The 15419-nt window shown below is 38.4% G+C and overlaps 1 protein-coding gene across 11 annotated transcripts in view; it reads left to right on the top strand.

Annotated features, from left to right (window-relative positions):
- Window positions 1–14894, top strand: part of DST (dystonin) — a 435502-nt gene extending 420608 nt beyond the window's left edge. For 4 of the 11 annotated variants that reach the window (XM_045843510.1, XM_045843498.1, XM_045843502.1 and 1 more), the window contains 11 exons: window positions 234–397; window positions 1194–1356; window positions 2849–3003; window positions 3177–3251; window positions 4111–4128; window positions 6812–6929; window positions 8461–8532; window positions 9460–9659; window positions 10060–10170; window positions 12881–13004; window positions 13861–14894. In XM_045843510.1, the coding sequence (XP_045699466.1) occupies window positions 234–397; window positions 1194–1356; window positions 2849–3003; window positions 3177–3251; window positions 4111–4128; window positions 6812–6929; window positions 8461–8532; window positions 9460–9659; window positions 10060–10170; window positions 12881–13004; window positions 13861–14123 (1463 nt within the window). In that variant the 3' untranslated portion in view covers window positions 14124–14894. The remainder of the gene's footprint in view (window positions 1–233; window positions 398–1193; window positions 1357–2848; window positions 3004–3176; window positions 3252–4110; window positions 4129–6811; window positions 6930–8460; window positions 8533–9459; window positions 9660–10059; window positions 10171–12880; window positions 13005–13860) is intronic. The other 7 variants (XM_045843503.1, XM_045843504.1, XM_045843508.1 and 4 more) reach the window with 3 other exon arrangements.
- The last annotated feature ends 525 nt before the right edge of the window (window positions 14895–15419 follow it).

Genomic DNA, 15419 nt, shown 5'->3' with positions numbered 1-15419 from the left:
AAAATGTTTTGAGCATACATTTATCGGGAGAGCTTTTCAGTATTTAAATGCACCTGTTAAGACATATTTCTCTCATTTATGTGAAAAGTATATGATCCTTAATACATAAAATAGGTTTGCACCTTGACATTAGGCATCATCTGAACAGGGCATTTGTATTCGTAATGCCCAGTAATTAAGTTGACTTCAGAAGCCCGGAAACTGCCAACATAACTAAAGCTCTATTTTAACAGGAAAACGCTTCCCAGCATCAAGCTTATATCCATCTGGATCACAAACACAAATTGAAACCAAGAATCCCAGGGTCAACTTACTGATGAGCAAATGGCAGCAAGTCTGGCTCCTCGCCCTGGAAAGGAGGAGGAAGCTTAACGATGCCTTGGACAGACTGGAGGAGGTTAGAAAACTCACTCATATACACAGCACCATATTGTCCCTTGCTCTGTTCACCGTGACACATTGCCAAAATCTTGATTTTTCAACTTTTCTGCTAATACTTAAGCAAACTTTTGCTATTTGAGTGCATGTTTTACTTCTAGAATTAATACTAAAGTATGTACTTTTTTGTGAGGGGGAGCCCCTGATATATAGAACTGGGATTTAGGGAAGCAATAAAGTGAAAAACGAATACATTTCAACATAATCAGAAGCTAAGTCAAGAAAAGATCTAGCTTGACATGCAATTGTTTGGTGGTATTAAGTGGCAAATATAACCATTTATAGTTCAGATATTTTCATTATATACATTCTTTGATCTGAGATTTAGAGTTTCAGGTGGTGAAACTGGAAAATGGTTGGTAGTCTAGGGGAGTTAGAGGAGCAGTAGCAGAGAATGAGGAGTTGTGTGGTGCTGGTGGGCTGGGGCTGCTACCCAGTGGGCATGGAGCTTATTAGTGGTGTCATGTTAGGGCACACCGCCACCTTTGTGATTTTGGCACTGTCACAAATTTTCAGTTTGACATTTCTGGAGGAGTTTTATTTTTTCCTGTATTTGTAAAGAAAAACCAGAGTGACTACAGTAACAAGAATGAAATAAACCTTATAGCAAAAAATTTTCTAGCTTCCCCTTTGCAAAGCTATACCTTGCTTTGAAGTAGGAAAGATGTCCTTACTAGAGGTTCATTAAAAGTAACTTTGTTCATATAACCTGAGCACAGCATTAACTCAACCAAAATATCTTTTGCCCTTTTCAGCTGAGAGAATTTGCTAACTTTGATTTTGATATCTGGCGCAAAAAATACATGCGATGGATGAATCACAAGAAATCTCGGGTGATGGACTTTTTCAGGAGAATTGATAAAGATCAGGATGGGAAAATAACCCGACAAGAATTTATTGATGGCATTCTTTCCTCAAGTAAGTCCCAAGAGAAGTGACTGAAACTGATGTAATTTTTAAAGAAAATAAGCACAGTTTAAAATTGTGGGGCCAGCAAACTTGGGTTGCCAATAAAGCTTCACCTTTAAACTTGGCTCTGAAATCACCACTCTCCAAAGAAGTGTCTTTGGTAAAATTTATGGCTGTGGCTTCAGGCACACTTGAATACTTGTGTCACCACAGACAGATGCCTCACACCACCGAAGCAGTGTCCTCATTAGTATAGTAAACCTAACGATACTTGATTCTTAGATGGTTTGTGTTGCTTGGCACAGTGGGAAATCAGCAAGTCAGTCTCTGTCATTTTGATTGACACTCTGGTCTAACATCATCATCAGTAGGAAATTAGAACTCTGTGGTATAAACTTCTGAAGGTGCGTGCCATCCTCTTGTCTGGTAGCTCGGTCGTGTGTATGTGATGTCTCTGGCTCATGTTACTGGAAGTCATTCTTAAAATAAATTTCACATAAATTATTCCTTAAGTAGAGTGATAGTTGAACCATTTGAAATGTGCTAATATTAAACAGTTTTCAACCTAGAAAAACAGCAATTTCAAATGATTTACCCTAGTAGTAATTAAACATAAATTTAGTAAAGACATATATATAGTGGTTTTCTTTGTTATTATGTAAATCAGTTTTTTAAAAAGGACTTTAATACATTTGATAACCCTGATAATTTAATCAGCCACATTAAAATTAAAATGTACAACAAAGAATGTCTTAAGGCAGACTTAAGTTACACTACTTACTATTTTTTAAAGACTTAAATCTTTTTAATAAAATGTTATAGTAAGTATAGCAGGTCTTACAGACTTTTAACTGGGACTATTATATGGCTTATACTGGTAGTATCTTAATTATTACTGATATGTGGAATCTAAATACAAAGTCAAACTCTCAAAAACAGAGAAGAGGAGTGGTTGCCAGCGACTGGGGGAAATAGAAGAGGTTGGTAAAAGGATACAAACTTTTAGCCCTGGCTGGTGTGGCTCAGTGGTTGAGCGCTGACCTGCGAACCAAAGGGTTGCTGGTTCAATTCCATCAGGGCATGTGCCTGGGTTTCTGGCCAAGTGCCCAATAGGGGGCACATGAGAGGCAACCACACATTGATGTTTCTCTCCTTCTCTTTCTCCTTCCCTTTCCCCTCTATTAGGGAGGGAAAAAAAAAAGGATACTTGCAGTTATAAGATGTAGTAAGATGGATGAGTTTTGATGAGTAACACCGTGCCTATACACAGTGGCTATAGTTGATAACACTGTAATGGAAACTTGCTAAGAGAGTGGTGTCTTTAAATGTGCTCTCTCTGTCTCTCACACACAAAAGACAGTGAGGTGATAGATGTGTTAATTAACTAGATGAGAGGAATCCTTTCCCAATATATAAATATATGTGCATGCATTTTAAATATTTTACAGTTTTGTCAATTACATCTCAGTCACACTGGGTTCTGTTGCTTTGAAAATTTCAGAGTTCCCGACCAGTCGCCTGGAGATGAGCGCAGTGGCAGACATCTTTGACAGGGACGGCGATGGGTACATCGACTACTACGAGTTTGTAGCTGCCCTCCACCCCAACAAAGATGCATATAAACCTGTCACTGATGCTGACAAGATCGAAGATGAGGTACTCATCATCTTTCACTACCCATGACAATGATACTGTAATGCGTTCTGGCCAGGATATCAAGCACAATTCATGCAATCCTGTTATTTTCACATTTAGCAGGTGTCGAGGTTTTAAGGACTCACTGTGTAATACTAACATTAAAGTGGATGTGTCGTCATTGTTTTCGGCAGGTGACGAGGCAGGTAGCTAAGTGTAAATGTGCAAAACGATTTCAAGTTGAACAGATTGGAGACAACAAATACAGGGTAAGTTTCCAAAATAAACTTTGTAGTTCTTTTAAATTGAGATCTGTTGATAATTTGGTCCGCATTGTTTTCTGGGAGTGCTAGTTATTTATTTTTACCTCATATCAAAATTTAATGGTATATGAATTTCTGATTTTCATTTTAAAGTATATAAAGATAGCCCGCATTTTGTATGTAAGGATGTATCTTTGACATGTACATTGCTTTTCAAAAGAAAAATACTCACAGAAAAACATATTTCTTATATTTACGTTGCTTCACACTACTTTGTAATATATTTTATAATGATGAGAGGTAAGTTTTCATATTTCCAATAACAAAGCTATTCCAAGCCAGAATCACAAAGTTTAAAATGTTGACTCATTCTTATAAAATGAAAAAGAGGCAGTGTTTTCCACTTATGCTGTAATTTTTCCTTTTATTCAAAGTCTTGATAACTTGGTTCTCCTTCCTCAAAACAATTACTTGAAGATGAGTGTGACTTCATCACTCTTTCTCCATGTTGGAACATCTCTTACATGTAGTAACCAGATAGGAAATGTACTGAATGTCCCTAATATAGTCTATTACTTAAAAATGAAACATTATTCATTTTTTATTTTTATATTTCCACATTTTAAAATGGTCATCTAAATATCTGAATTTTTAACTTAATTTTGAAACCCAAGGATTTTCAAGAAAAAAAAATGCATAGAAAATGCTCTGATTGTTGTGTGCGCAGGTAGCTGCCTGCACACCTCTGAACTAGATGCAGTATCTGGGAGCCCTGAGTGTGAAGTGTGTGTGTATTCTAGAGCCATGTAGAAAGTTTCCTGTTGAACTAATTATATCTTTCTTCCATTTTTCATTTTTTTATCAGTTCTTCCTGGGAAATCAGGTATAATTCAGTGGAATGTATTTTCAAGTTCCCAATGATTTTTTTTTTTTTAACTTTAATTCATAGTCATTAAAGCTTGCCATGGCCAATCTTCCCCGTGCTGCCCCCTAGCTACTACACTGTTGGTTGGCGTGGTGTTTCTGTAGACGCTGTAAGGGTCCTTGATCCAGGACTCCTTTTCGCCTTGTGTCTCAAATGAGGAGATTACTTTTAAGCAAACCAGATAATGAATTGTAGCTTGGCTGGTTACAGCATTACAAGTACAATTTTCAGTTCCCATTTTTGATAAATACTATTAGCATATATTTTATTCCAGTACTCGTTGGAACACACATCTGCACATGGCTTCTCTTGTGTTCTCCACCGAGGACGTGTGGTAGGCAGAAGCTAGAGGAGCATCGCATGAGATAGGGACACAAAGACAGAGTCCTGAGAAGTCTCCGTGGCACGAGGTCTCCATGGTACTCGGCCTCAAGGAACGTGCTCTCTCCAAAGGAGCTATGGTCCATTTGTTCTAAATCATTAATGTAGGACTTTGCATCCTGTAGGTAGAAAATTTTACCCTGGAAGTTTTTAATATTGTAATTCCTTTTGAGGAAATGTATCTCCTGTAACTTACAAAGTCTTACAGTCATATTTTATGCCATTTGACCTCACATTTAAGTCAGTATAAATGGTTCAGTGGCTCTGCATATGATCAGAATTTTAGATCTAAAGATAAGAGCAATCATATTTTGATTTAAAGGAGAAGAGTTATTTACTGTGTGCTTTTAGAAAGAACTGTGCTATGCATAGTACCTGACCACATCATCTTGGTTATTACTCTGCCTCTCAGTTTTTAAGCCCATATTGCATCTTAATCCTCAGATTAGCTATGATACCCATTTATTCCATCACATAATTGTTTCAAGTAGATCAGCTACTTGGGAGAGTTGTTTTTAAAACTTCTGTTTCTTATAATACATTATTTGGGATAGCATTTGAGGTGTAGTATCTTTTATTTTTAGAAAGGATGAAATACCTCAAAGAGTTTTCTTCATCGAAAGCACAAAGAACAAAATTAGCATATTTTTTCTTGTCTCACAATTTGGCTCTTGGGAAAATTAGGGAAGTTCTGAAGATAATCTTAGTTGTCTAGATAATGCCTTCTCAAAATAAATTCTAAAATCATTCCTATTTATTGGAATTGAAATTTCATCTCTATAAAGTACTTCAGTTAGTTCCTTAAAACTTTTGTTTTGAATGTCATCTTGGACCAAAAGTGTCGGGTCTAATTATCTGGTTACTTAAGGGTAATTTTCTTTAAATCCCCTCCTTTCCCTTTGCTTATTAGCAGCACCAAATTTTTTCTAACAAAATATATTTTGATTTTCACACTTTGATTACATTTCAGGAACAGGTTCAATTGTAGGCAAGCTTAAATGTCAAGGCTAAAAAATGGACTTAGAAATAGCAGTGTAAAAGGTTCAATGTAAAACGCATGGGTTGCGGCCGGTGCCTTTTCCGTGCTTTACAGGTTCTTCTGAGTTTCAGGGTCTTGAATGTGGGCTTTGTGCTGGGGTTCGCCTCCTGAAACTCAGTGATAAAGCTTATTGAAAAGGAGCAGATTGTTTCTACTTAATTTTTTTTCTGTTTTTATCTATCATGAGCCCAGACAAATAGTCAAAGTCATAATAGTATTTCACTTCCCCTAAAAAAAAAAAAAAAGCTATTTTTGTTTAATTGACTGTTCATTTTGCTATGGTATCTGCTGGGTTGGCAGCCATGAAATTCAATATGGTGCTTTTTATGAGTTGGACATGAGCCTATTAGAAATGATGTAAAAGTATGAAATTATTTCTCATGGGCTTTCAAAACAAATAAACCTTATGACGAGAAACTCCATATAGTCTAGACATTTATTCCGGACTTGCAGAATTTATAGCATTTCCAAGTGATTGGAGACCCATTGAAAGGGCAAGGGAAAACTGATTGCTTATTACTGTCCGTGGTTACGGCACAAACAGCTTTAAGAGAAAGCCTTTTTGATTTGAAAGCTGTGTCATTAATGTGCCAGAGACTGTTCTAATATTACAGCAATATAAATTGGCACATTAATCTAGTCTGTAACAAATTGGTTTACCACATCATTAGTGATGCAGAAATTTTATTTGACTGTGAAATTTTTATTGGTCATGTTCATTTACTACTTTATCTCCTTGAGAGTTTATGAAGACCCCTTCACAGATTTCAATGAAAAAGTTTTAGTGTAAAAGGAAGGTTTAATGAAGAAAAATCAGAGTTTCTTAAATCTTCTTTAGAATCATTTTATTTTGTATAAACCCTGGGCAAGTGGGCCAGTGCTTATTTTCATGGCTTTTTTAAATTTCTAGAAACATTTTTAATCACTGCCTTACTAATGTTGTATCTGTCCTGAGAGAGAAAATTCATTTTTAGAAGAAATCTTTCATATTATACTTGATAACCTTTGTTATCATTTTTCAAACTATTTCCTTTGGGCTAAATCAGCATGCAGCAGTCTAACACAGATCATTACAAACCCCTTTTTCTGAGATTTTACTAATCGCTGTGAACTAAGCAAAACATTCAAGTGGGTTGCTTAAGCTACTGCAGATTACCCACCATCCTTTAGTTTAGAATGACTGTTGACAATTAGAGGTTCTTTCTTTCTTCATCTTCACAGTTTGGAGACTCCCAGCAACTGCGACTCGTTCGGATCCTGCGAAGTACCGTGATGGTTCGTGTTGGAGGTGGATGGATGGCACTTGATGAGTTCTTAGTGAAAAATGATCCTTGCAGGGGTAAGGAGATACTTATGTCAAGATGATAACACCATAAAAATACATCAAGTTTGTATTCGTCTCCAGCATCAATGACATACTTGGATACAATTTTGGTCATTTATTACGATATAGTGAGTGTTTCACATTGGCCCGTCAGCCTGAAAGTTCCAGAGAACTTGTGTCAGCCATATAAAACATGTTCTTCTCATTGCTGTTTTTACTTCTCTGGATAAACATGACACTGGTAGGCAAGAAATACTAGACTTGATCTTCTTTATGAGATGATCCCATCTGCAGTTTTCAAAATGAGCAGTGACACCCACCAGGGAAAGGATTTCATCTGTCATTAAATAGCAAAGTAGGAGGAAAGAAAGTTGAGGGGATGAAGACTGAAGATATTGGATAGTAAAAGTTTAAAGTGAAAGTTTTTATGAAATTAGTGGATGGTGAGGAAAGTAATACTTAAAGGTTAAAAAAATAAGAACTGCTAACTTTACTCTTACTTTAAGGTGGCAGATTAGAACATTAAAGATATAAACATAGACTATAATTGTTCTCACCATGTCTACAGCCTAAGAGCTTTTGGTTAGCTTTTAATTTTCCTTATTTTTTTCAGATCCTCTTATCAATTTTTGAATTTTTAATTGATTTACTTTATACATGGTCTTAGTCTCATTTATAGAATAGGCCCATTTTTCTCTGAAAAAAAAAAACCCAGCTTTTCTTAAACCTGTGAACTCATTTTAATCCTTTTAAACAAATAAACAATAAAAAATGTCTGTGCCGGCACTATTAGGCTCCCAACTAGGAAGTCCTCCCTGGGCCTCTTTTCTTTCGGTGCTGGCATCTGTTATCTTCTGTTTGTTTGTTTTGTTTTTTAAAGATTTTGCTTACTTATTTTTAGAGAGAAGGGAAAGGAAGGAGGAAGAGAGGGAGAGAAGCATCCACATGTAAGAGAGCCCCCAACTGGGGACCTGGCCTGCGACCCAGGCATGTGCTCTGACTGGGGATCAAACCTGTGACCTTGAGATTAACAGGCCAGTACTCAGTCCTCTGAGCCACACCAGCCAGGGGTCAATGCTGGCATTTGAATACACAGGTGGTATAGTGGAGTGAGTTCCTGTGTGCTTAGCAGCCTCTCTGATAAGGCCGCAGGGGATTGCTACACAGCCACACTTAGGAGCTGTGCTCTACAAGTCAAAGATACAACCACAAATGACAGTGAAATAACAAAAGCACCCTTTTTATTTTATACTTTAAAAATAATGCAGCCTAAGGTAACGTAGCTCTGTCTATGAAACAAAGAAATTAGAACATGTAGTGTTCTGTTAGTTTGCTTAGCAAAGTTAGCGTGACTGTGGCAGCACCTTCCAAGTACACTTTTCTTCTTGAGTCCAACCTTCGAATGCTTGTCCTAATGCAATTCTTCTAAATTGTGCGCTCCAGGCCGGATGTGAGCACCCTTTGCGTATTCAACTACTGTACTTTGTTTCTTCTCCTGCTAACAGTGTTCTTTAATGTGATCGGTATCCTGTGTCATTTTTTCTAGTTCATCATCATGGGAGTAAAATGTTACGTTCGGAATCAAACTCTTCAATTACTACTACTCAGCCTACTATAGGTTGGCAACCCCTCTCTTTGCCTCTCCTCTCTTATCTTTGCTCTTTCCTACTTTTACATTCTCGCTTTAATTATTTGTTTGAAAATAACACGCTTCATCCATTGCGTATGGCTTAAGTCACATCCAACTGAGCTGGTGCTTCCAAGTGTAAATTCTGACAGTTTCACACACTTGTGGTGTGTTGCAAACGTAGGTGCTGTGTAAGTGATCAAACACATGCTTACACGTTGCTCGTTGGGTTCTGTGGCGTGTTCTCCGTGTGCACATGTGTTTGTACGAGTGTTGCAGCACTGATTACCTCACGGATCCTTGGGTCTGGTGTTTGTTATTGCATGTTGGTAAAACAGAGCTTTTTAAGGCATAAAATAAAACTACTAGCCTCCTCCTTTAAAGAAAAACTTGAAAGTTTATATGTTGTCATCATGATTAACAAGCCATCTGTCATTCTGTGTAATTCTATTGTTTATTTAATCCCAATGTTATTAAAATGCTGGCATTCTCCTGACCTTAGCAGTACATGCAAAAGACACAGTCCCTGCTTCCCTGGCTTGTCTCCTCAGTGTGCGGAAAGGGTAGCGAACCCATGTGGGCATCAGTAGCTGGTGGATTAACAATATTTTAGCATGAGCTTTCCATTTTCATGCTGATTCTTTCTTTACTAGTGGTTATTCTGGCTGGTGTCTAGTGTTAGAATAAACACTTTTTTTTTCTTTCCCAAATTTACTTGTATCCAAAAGGAATGCATTGTAAAGGAATGCATTTACCTTTTTGTTGTGCTGAGTTGGGGTTGGCATGGCAAAAAGATGTACTTTAAATCTTCAGCGTGACGTGTATGACGCCAGGTGGTTGTTCGTCCCATGAAGGATTGAGCGCCTCTTTTTTCTTCTTCTTCTATTTGTGTGCACTATTGTCTGTTACGTGATCCAGCTAAAGGAAGGACGAACATGGAACTTCGGGAGAAGTTCATCTTGGCAGATGGTGCCAGTCAGGGTATGGCTGCTTTCCGACCCCGGGGCCGAAGATCACGGCCTTCATCGAGAGGAGCTTCGCCCAACCGGTCCACATCCGTATCCAGTCAGGCTGGCCAGGCGGCCTCTCCACAGGTCCCTGCCACCAGCACACCCAAGGTAAGACTTGGGGAGGAAATGTTTTCCTCCCCCCATGCAGTCAAAGTCTTGAGTATACTTCTGAGTGCTTTAGGACCCTAGAATTTGTGAGCTTTCTCCATTTGTGTTTCTTCTCACAATATGGCAAATGAAGGATTTTTTTTTAATATATGTTTTTGCCTTATAGCCTCTAAAAAGACTGTCTCTGTAAGTGCTGCTTTGGTTACCTTCCAGATTGTTTTTTCTTTGTAAAGCTTCATTCATTTTTTGGTGTGTATGATTTGCCATCAGATCTTTTCATGTATTTTTAATTATTGTTATTCTTACTTTGAAATGTGAGTCTTGCTGATGAGTATCTTTTTCTGTGGCTTCCTTTTTGATCTGCTCTCCTTTACATTTGATTTGCCATTGTTCCATACAGATTCTCCATCCTTTAACACGCAATTACGGTAAACCATGGTTGACAAACAGCAAAATGTCAACTCCTTGTAAGCCAGCAGAGTGCTCAGACTTTTCCGTGCCATCTGCAGAGGTATCGTAAGGCCCCAGCTTCCAGTCTAACAGCCTTCTTTAATTGAAACTATCACCCACTAACATTGCTTTCCCTCTCCCTTAATATATATGCTTTAGATAATGCTACATTGTTTTAATTGACTTCTATAAAATAATTATCAACCCAGCAATTCTTGGAAGGCGTGAGAGTAACTGGTTAACAGGAAAGACAGTTTTTGCTCCTTTAACAAGGTCAGCTTCACATAGTCACACCTGCGAGCGCTGCACCTCCTTTGTTTTTTTGTCGTCTTACTCATACTTAATATTGCTTTTCTGTCGTGGGAAAGTAAAATACAGGAGATTGTATCCAGACTGAAGTAAAGTTTCTTTTAGCGCAGATGGTATGCTCTTGCTTCTAAACATAAGAAGCACTACCAACCCCCTTTAGGTGAGAATGAGAGGCAGTGTCATTTGCAAGAGAAACCACTTCAATTAAAAGAAGTTTTATTGAGTGTTCACTATAGCCAAGGTCTTTCTGAATGTCTGTTACATTTATTTCTGCCCAAGAACAGTAAGCCTTTAATCATTAGAGGGAATTGGAAGCTTAGGTATGTAAAGAGTTATGTACCATTTTCAAATGGTATGTGTATTTACTAGACTTTAATGGTTATTTTCACTCAAGCAAGCTCTCTCTTTTAATAAGGCATGATATATGGGGATGGGATATTTAGGTGATGTAAAATTTGCCAAGGTTGACACATAAGTCATTTGCATTCAATTGGAAGTCAACCTAAAGGAAATTCTCTGTAAAATGACAAACACAGGCACCAATTAAGCACGTTTGATCGACAAGAATCACAGTAATTAAGGGGGGAATCCCTAAATAGCTTCTCTTGAATTAAAGGAGGTATTTCATGTTCAAGGCCAGGATCCAGGTATAAAAGTGTAAGTGGCTTTACAAAGCCCTCTGTGCTTTTCGTAACATCTTCTTCCCTGGCATTTAAGCCTTGCACCAGTGATAATAGGCAGGCAGAGAAAATTTTATTACCCTTGTGCCTCAGGTGGAAATAGCATTAATGATAGGGGTTGAAATGGGACAGAATCAATCATTCTTCACCCTTCCTACCCACCCCCCCCAGCCCCTCATGTCCACCGCGCCCCTCAACTGAGGAATGTGGCTGTCACACATTACATCTAGAGATGTCTGCCACTCGTGCTGGGTCTGTTGTGGCAAAAACTGGGAACAGTTTGAGGAACCTCAAACAACATGATTTTTGAAAATATTTAGAGCTGCTATGTTCAAATTTTTAGAAAGTAGAGAGTCCCTAAAATTAAAGTCTAAGTGTGCTATTTTGAGCAGTAGAAAACTGTGTTTTATTTCAAGTAGCCTAATCCGAGAAAAACAAACCAACCAATGCAACAGCAGTGTGCTTTTATAGAAGGGTCTTTAAAGGTAGGGCTTGTAACAGGAAAATCAAAGCAACCAAGGTGTTCTGAGCAGAATGATTCGGGTTGTTCATGGTAATGAATTCTGCTACCTGGAGTGATATTTCATAGCTGTGGGTCCTCACTGTCTCATGGATTCTTGAGATTCTTAGGAGTTTAACTATATGGGAGTAGTCAGATCTCAGGAAAACCACTTCCTTCCTCAGGCCTCATTTTTCACAGTTGTCAAAAAGTTGTGATGAGGTGAGCGGGGAGATTAGTTGTGGGCATACATGTGAACATGCTTTGAAAACTTAAGTATACAATATGCATGCAAATATATAAATTCTATATTGAAATATATGTATAGAATACTTACATAAGTGAATTATGGATATTATGTTAATGTTACAGATTTGTAACCCTGCTGTATCAAAAGGTCTTACATATGCTTTATTAAACATTTAAAACTACTTAATAAAGGAACAATTAATTTTGTTAATACACATAATTTAATTTCTTCCAGATAACTCCCTGTGACTTTAGGAGAATCCCTACACTTCTTAGGAATTTGTCGTCTTCGTTGTTGTTGTTTTTAACTTTGGGAGAATTCTCAAAATGTTGTAGTGAGCTATAAAAAATGCTGTGGTTTTAGACTTACAATAAAATTTCATAGTTGTGATTGCCTTAGACAGTCTCTGTGAACTCCTGTAGGGAATTTTAAAAGACTTGTCCCCAAATGTTGCCTAGGTATCTTCTGTGCGTGGACCAGAGAAAGCAATAGAGCCAAGAGTCAAAGTGGCATTGTAGCAAGTTACAAAACGTCACTTTTCTTGCAGTTAATGTGTTTAAATTATGGCTCGGTGGGCTTTGCTCACTTATCGTTCCATTTCTGCCAATTTAGTTTTGCCTGATTTCCTACAGGCTGTGCTGCAGCAGAACACCCGAGCACAGTTTCTCAGGGCCCCACCTTCTCTCTGCGCCAGGCAGCCCACACCGTTGTATGAATCTTCTCTTTAACTCTGTGGCATGTACTAACAGACTGGAAGACACTCAAATACTCACAGTTTAATTTGTCTTTTGTTCCTTGCCATCCTTTGGGAATCTCTGTTTTTGTGTTTCTCTTCAACATGAATCCATTTTCTTTGGAAGTGCCCTTTGAATTCAGGGAGAGTGTAAGAAATCAGTGGAGACAAGCAAGTGGAACCCCATGCCTCATTGAAGAGGTCTAGTAGAGGGTTTGTAGCTGCCTGTAAAGTGTATTTGGTGTTATGTCACAGAACACGAGCAATATCTCGAAATGTCCTTTCGCTGGTTGAATACAGGGAACACCTATACAAGGCAGCAAGCTTCGACTTCCGGGATATTTGTCAGGGAAAGGCTTCCACTCCGGGGAAGACAGTGGCTTGATAACAACTGCAGCCGCCCGAGTCCGAACACAGTTTGCTGGTGAGTGTGGTATATTTCCTTCTTTAATGGCTTTCGCAGTATGTTCTGAAGATGAAAGTCCCCTTTCTTACCTCCTCGCTGGGAAGAAATTACGAGTTGCTGATGCTGTACTGTATTCTTTTGAAATGACACAAAGCCTCAGCCTTCCGACCAAGGTAGGGGATAAGTGAGTCATGGGGTAAATAATTAGAAAATCCCATTTGGAAAGTACCAGAGAAAGATGAGAACAGGAGAAAAACTATGAGAGTGTCCTACGCCTTTTTTTAGCTGCAAAATCTTGGTTCTTCTGTCTGCTTGGAAAATGTACTGGGCTTTATTTTGGGTGGCTGGAAAAACCCAACCACTATGGACCTTAAACCAGCATTTCTCATATTTCTCACATAAACCCCAGAACCTGGGGTTCTGAGCTCAGCAAGCATGAAGCGTCTTTAAAGTTTCAAGTCTTTTAAATTCCTGTGTGCTTTCAATGGCTTCTCCTTGGGCTAAACTTGCACCTAAGAGTTTGTTTCATTTTGCACTGCACACATCTGGGTTTACACACTAAACTTTGGAAAGGACAGCCTTTAGTTATAGCTGTTTCCTTATATCTGTTTGTAATAAATGGAATCCTGTTTTAATCATGGTAAGCCCACACCTCAATTTCGTTTGTAAACCTAGCTTTTTCTATATTGCATCTACTTAGAGTGAGGCTGCCCTACCCTTGTGGAATGGAGAGAGGCCACGAATCCACAGTATTTTCTGAGTGCCTACACAATGTCAAGAGAAGTCACTGAGACCAAGGGGGCATTAGGTTGCAGGAGTCTGGTGCAAATGCACCCAGTGATAAGGGTGACCCACCTCTGCCCTTTCTCCTCAGATCCCAAGAAGACTCCCAGCCGACCAGGCAGCCGAGCTGGAAGCAAGGCCGGGAGCAGGGCCAGCAGCCGCCGTGGCAGTGACGCGTCAGACTTTGACATTTCAGAAATCCAGTCCGTGTGCTCAGACGTGGAGACTGTCCCCCAGACACACAGGCCTTCGCCCCGAGCAAGTTCTCGGCCATCCACAGCCAAGCCTTCCAAAATCCCCACACCCCAGAGGAAGTCACCTGCCAGTAAATTGGACAAATCCTCAAAGAGATAGTGCAATTGGTTCCACCAAGGCCCTTCCTTGAGCATTTATTATTTAAGTTTGAAAGATGTAAAATACGATGTAGAAATTATTGTGAAATATTGCAAGAGGTGAGTTTAAAATTCTGCAGATGGCCTTATTTGTGTATTTGTCTTTTTATTTTATCTGTATAATTTTTTTGTCAGATACTCTGGGGTTAAAGTCACGTCATGTGTGAGGGGGAGGATAGAGTTTAACATGCACTAACATTTCTGCACTGTGCGTCTCGAGTACACACTAAAATCAATTCCTGTACCTGCAGGTAAGTCCACACCCTCTGATGTAAGCCACAGCCCTCCATCAGTAACTAACGTTAAGGATACCTCATGACTTTCTCTTGCTCTCGTGGACACTTTGAAATGCAGACAGACACACACAAGGGATGTATTTTGATATGACTTAAATATAAACCAAAATCTGGGAGGCAAAAAGATAAACACACCTGCACAGTTCCTCAAGCTGTGTGTGACAGAGAGCTCCCAGGTAGTCGCAGTAAGCACTTGCCGGTGCTCTGATGTTCAAGAACCTTACACCATTGCTTTGCCATTGCTTCACATGAGGCCAGAGGTGTCCTGAATGTTAGACCTATTATACTGTAAGAATATAATTATAAAGTGCATTCATATAAATGTGAGGTTTTCTTTTGCTTGAGTGGACAGTAGCACCTGTATCATCAAACTCATTTTGTATCAGAGCAATTTTGCTTGCAGAAAGCTATGAAATAAAACATGTCCCTTAACTACATTGCTATGGAATTAATTTTTTTTCCCCAGGGAAAAATCAGTGTATTTTTTTATGAGCAATATCAATTTGGAGTGACCAAAAAATACTTAAAAATGGGTTTATTTTGATTTCTCATCTGAAATAATCATGTTCTGGTATTATATCTATATTTAATAAATATATACATTTTAACTTATTATGTATACTCACTATAGAAAGATACTAGTATGCATTTAATAAAACGTATTCACTTAAACATATGGAATACCTGATTATTTAAATTGAACTTTTTTTGTTTGTTATTTTGTTTGTTTAAATTAAAGCTTATGTGTATGATGTATTTTTACTAACAATGTAACAGGCTAAGCTCAGGGGACATCAATTGCAGGGATATGATATTATAAGAAATATATAATAAAATTGCATTACCCACTAATTCTACAAATATATTTAATAAGTGCCAACCGTGTGCCAGCCAGTCGGTGACCTTGAGGCTGCAGGGCCCCCAGCCCTCTTACATTCACGGGGGAAAGAGTTAATGAACAA

This window comes from Phyllostomus hastatus, unplaced genomic scaffold (assembly GCF_019186645.2).
Source record: "Phyllostomus hastatus isolate PE091 unplaced genomic scaffold, TTU_PhHast_1.1 phas_contig_40, whole genome shotgun sequence".
NCBI classification, from domain to species: Eukaryota; Metazoa; Chordata; class Mammalia; order Chiroptera; family Phyllostomidae; genus Phyllostomus; species Phyllostomus hastatus.
Note: the sequence above shows the minus strand (reverse complement) of the source record. Positions and strands in the feature narration are given on the sequence as shown.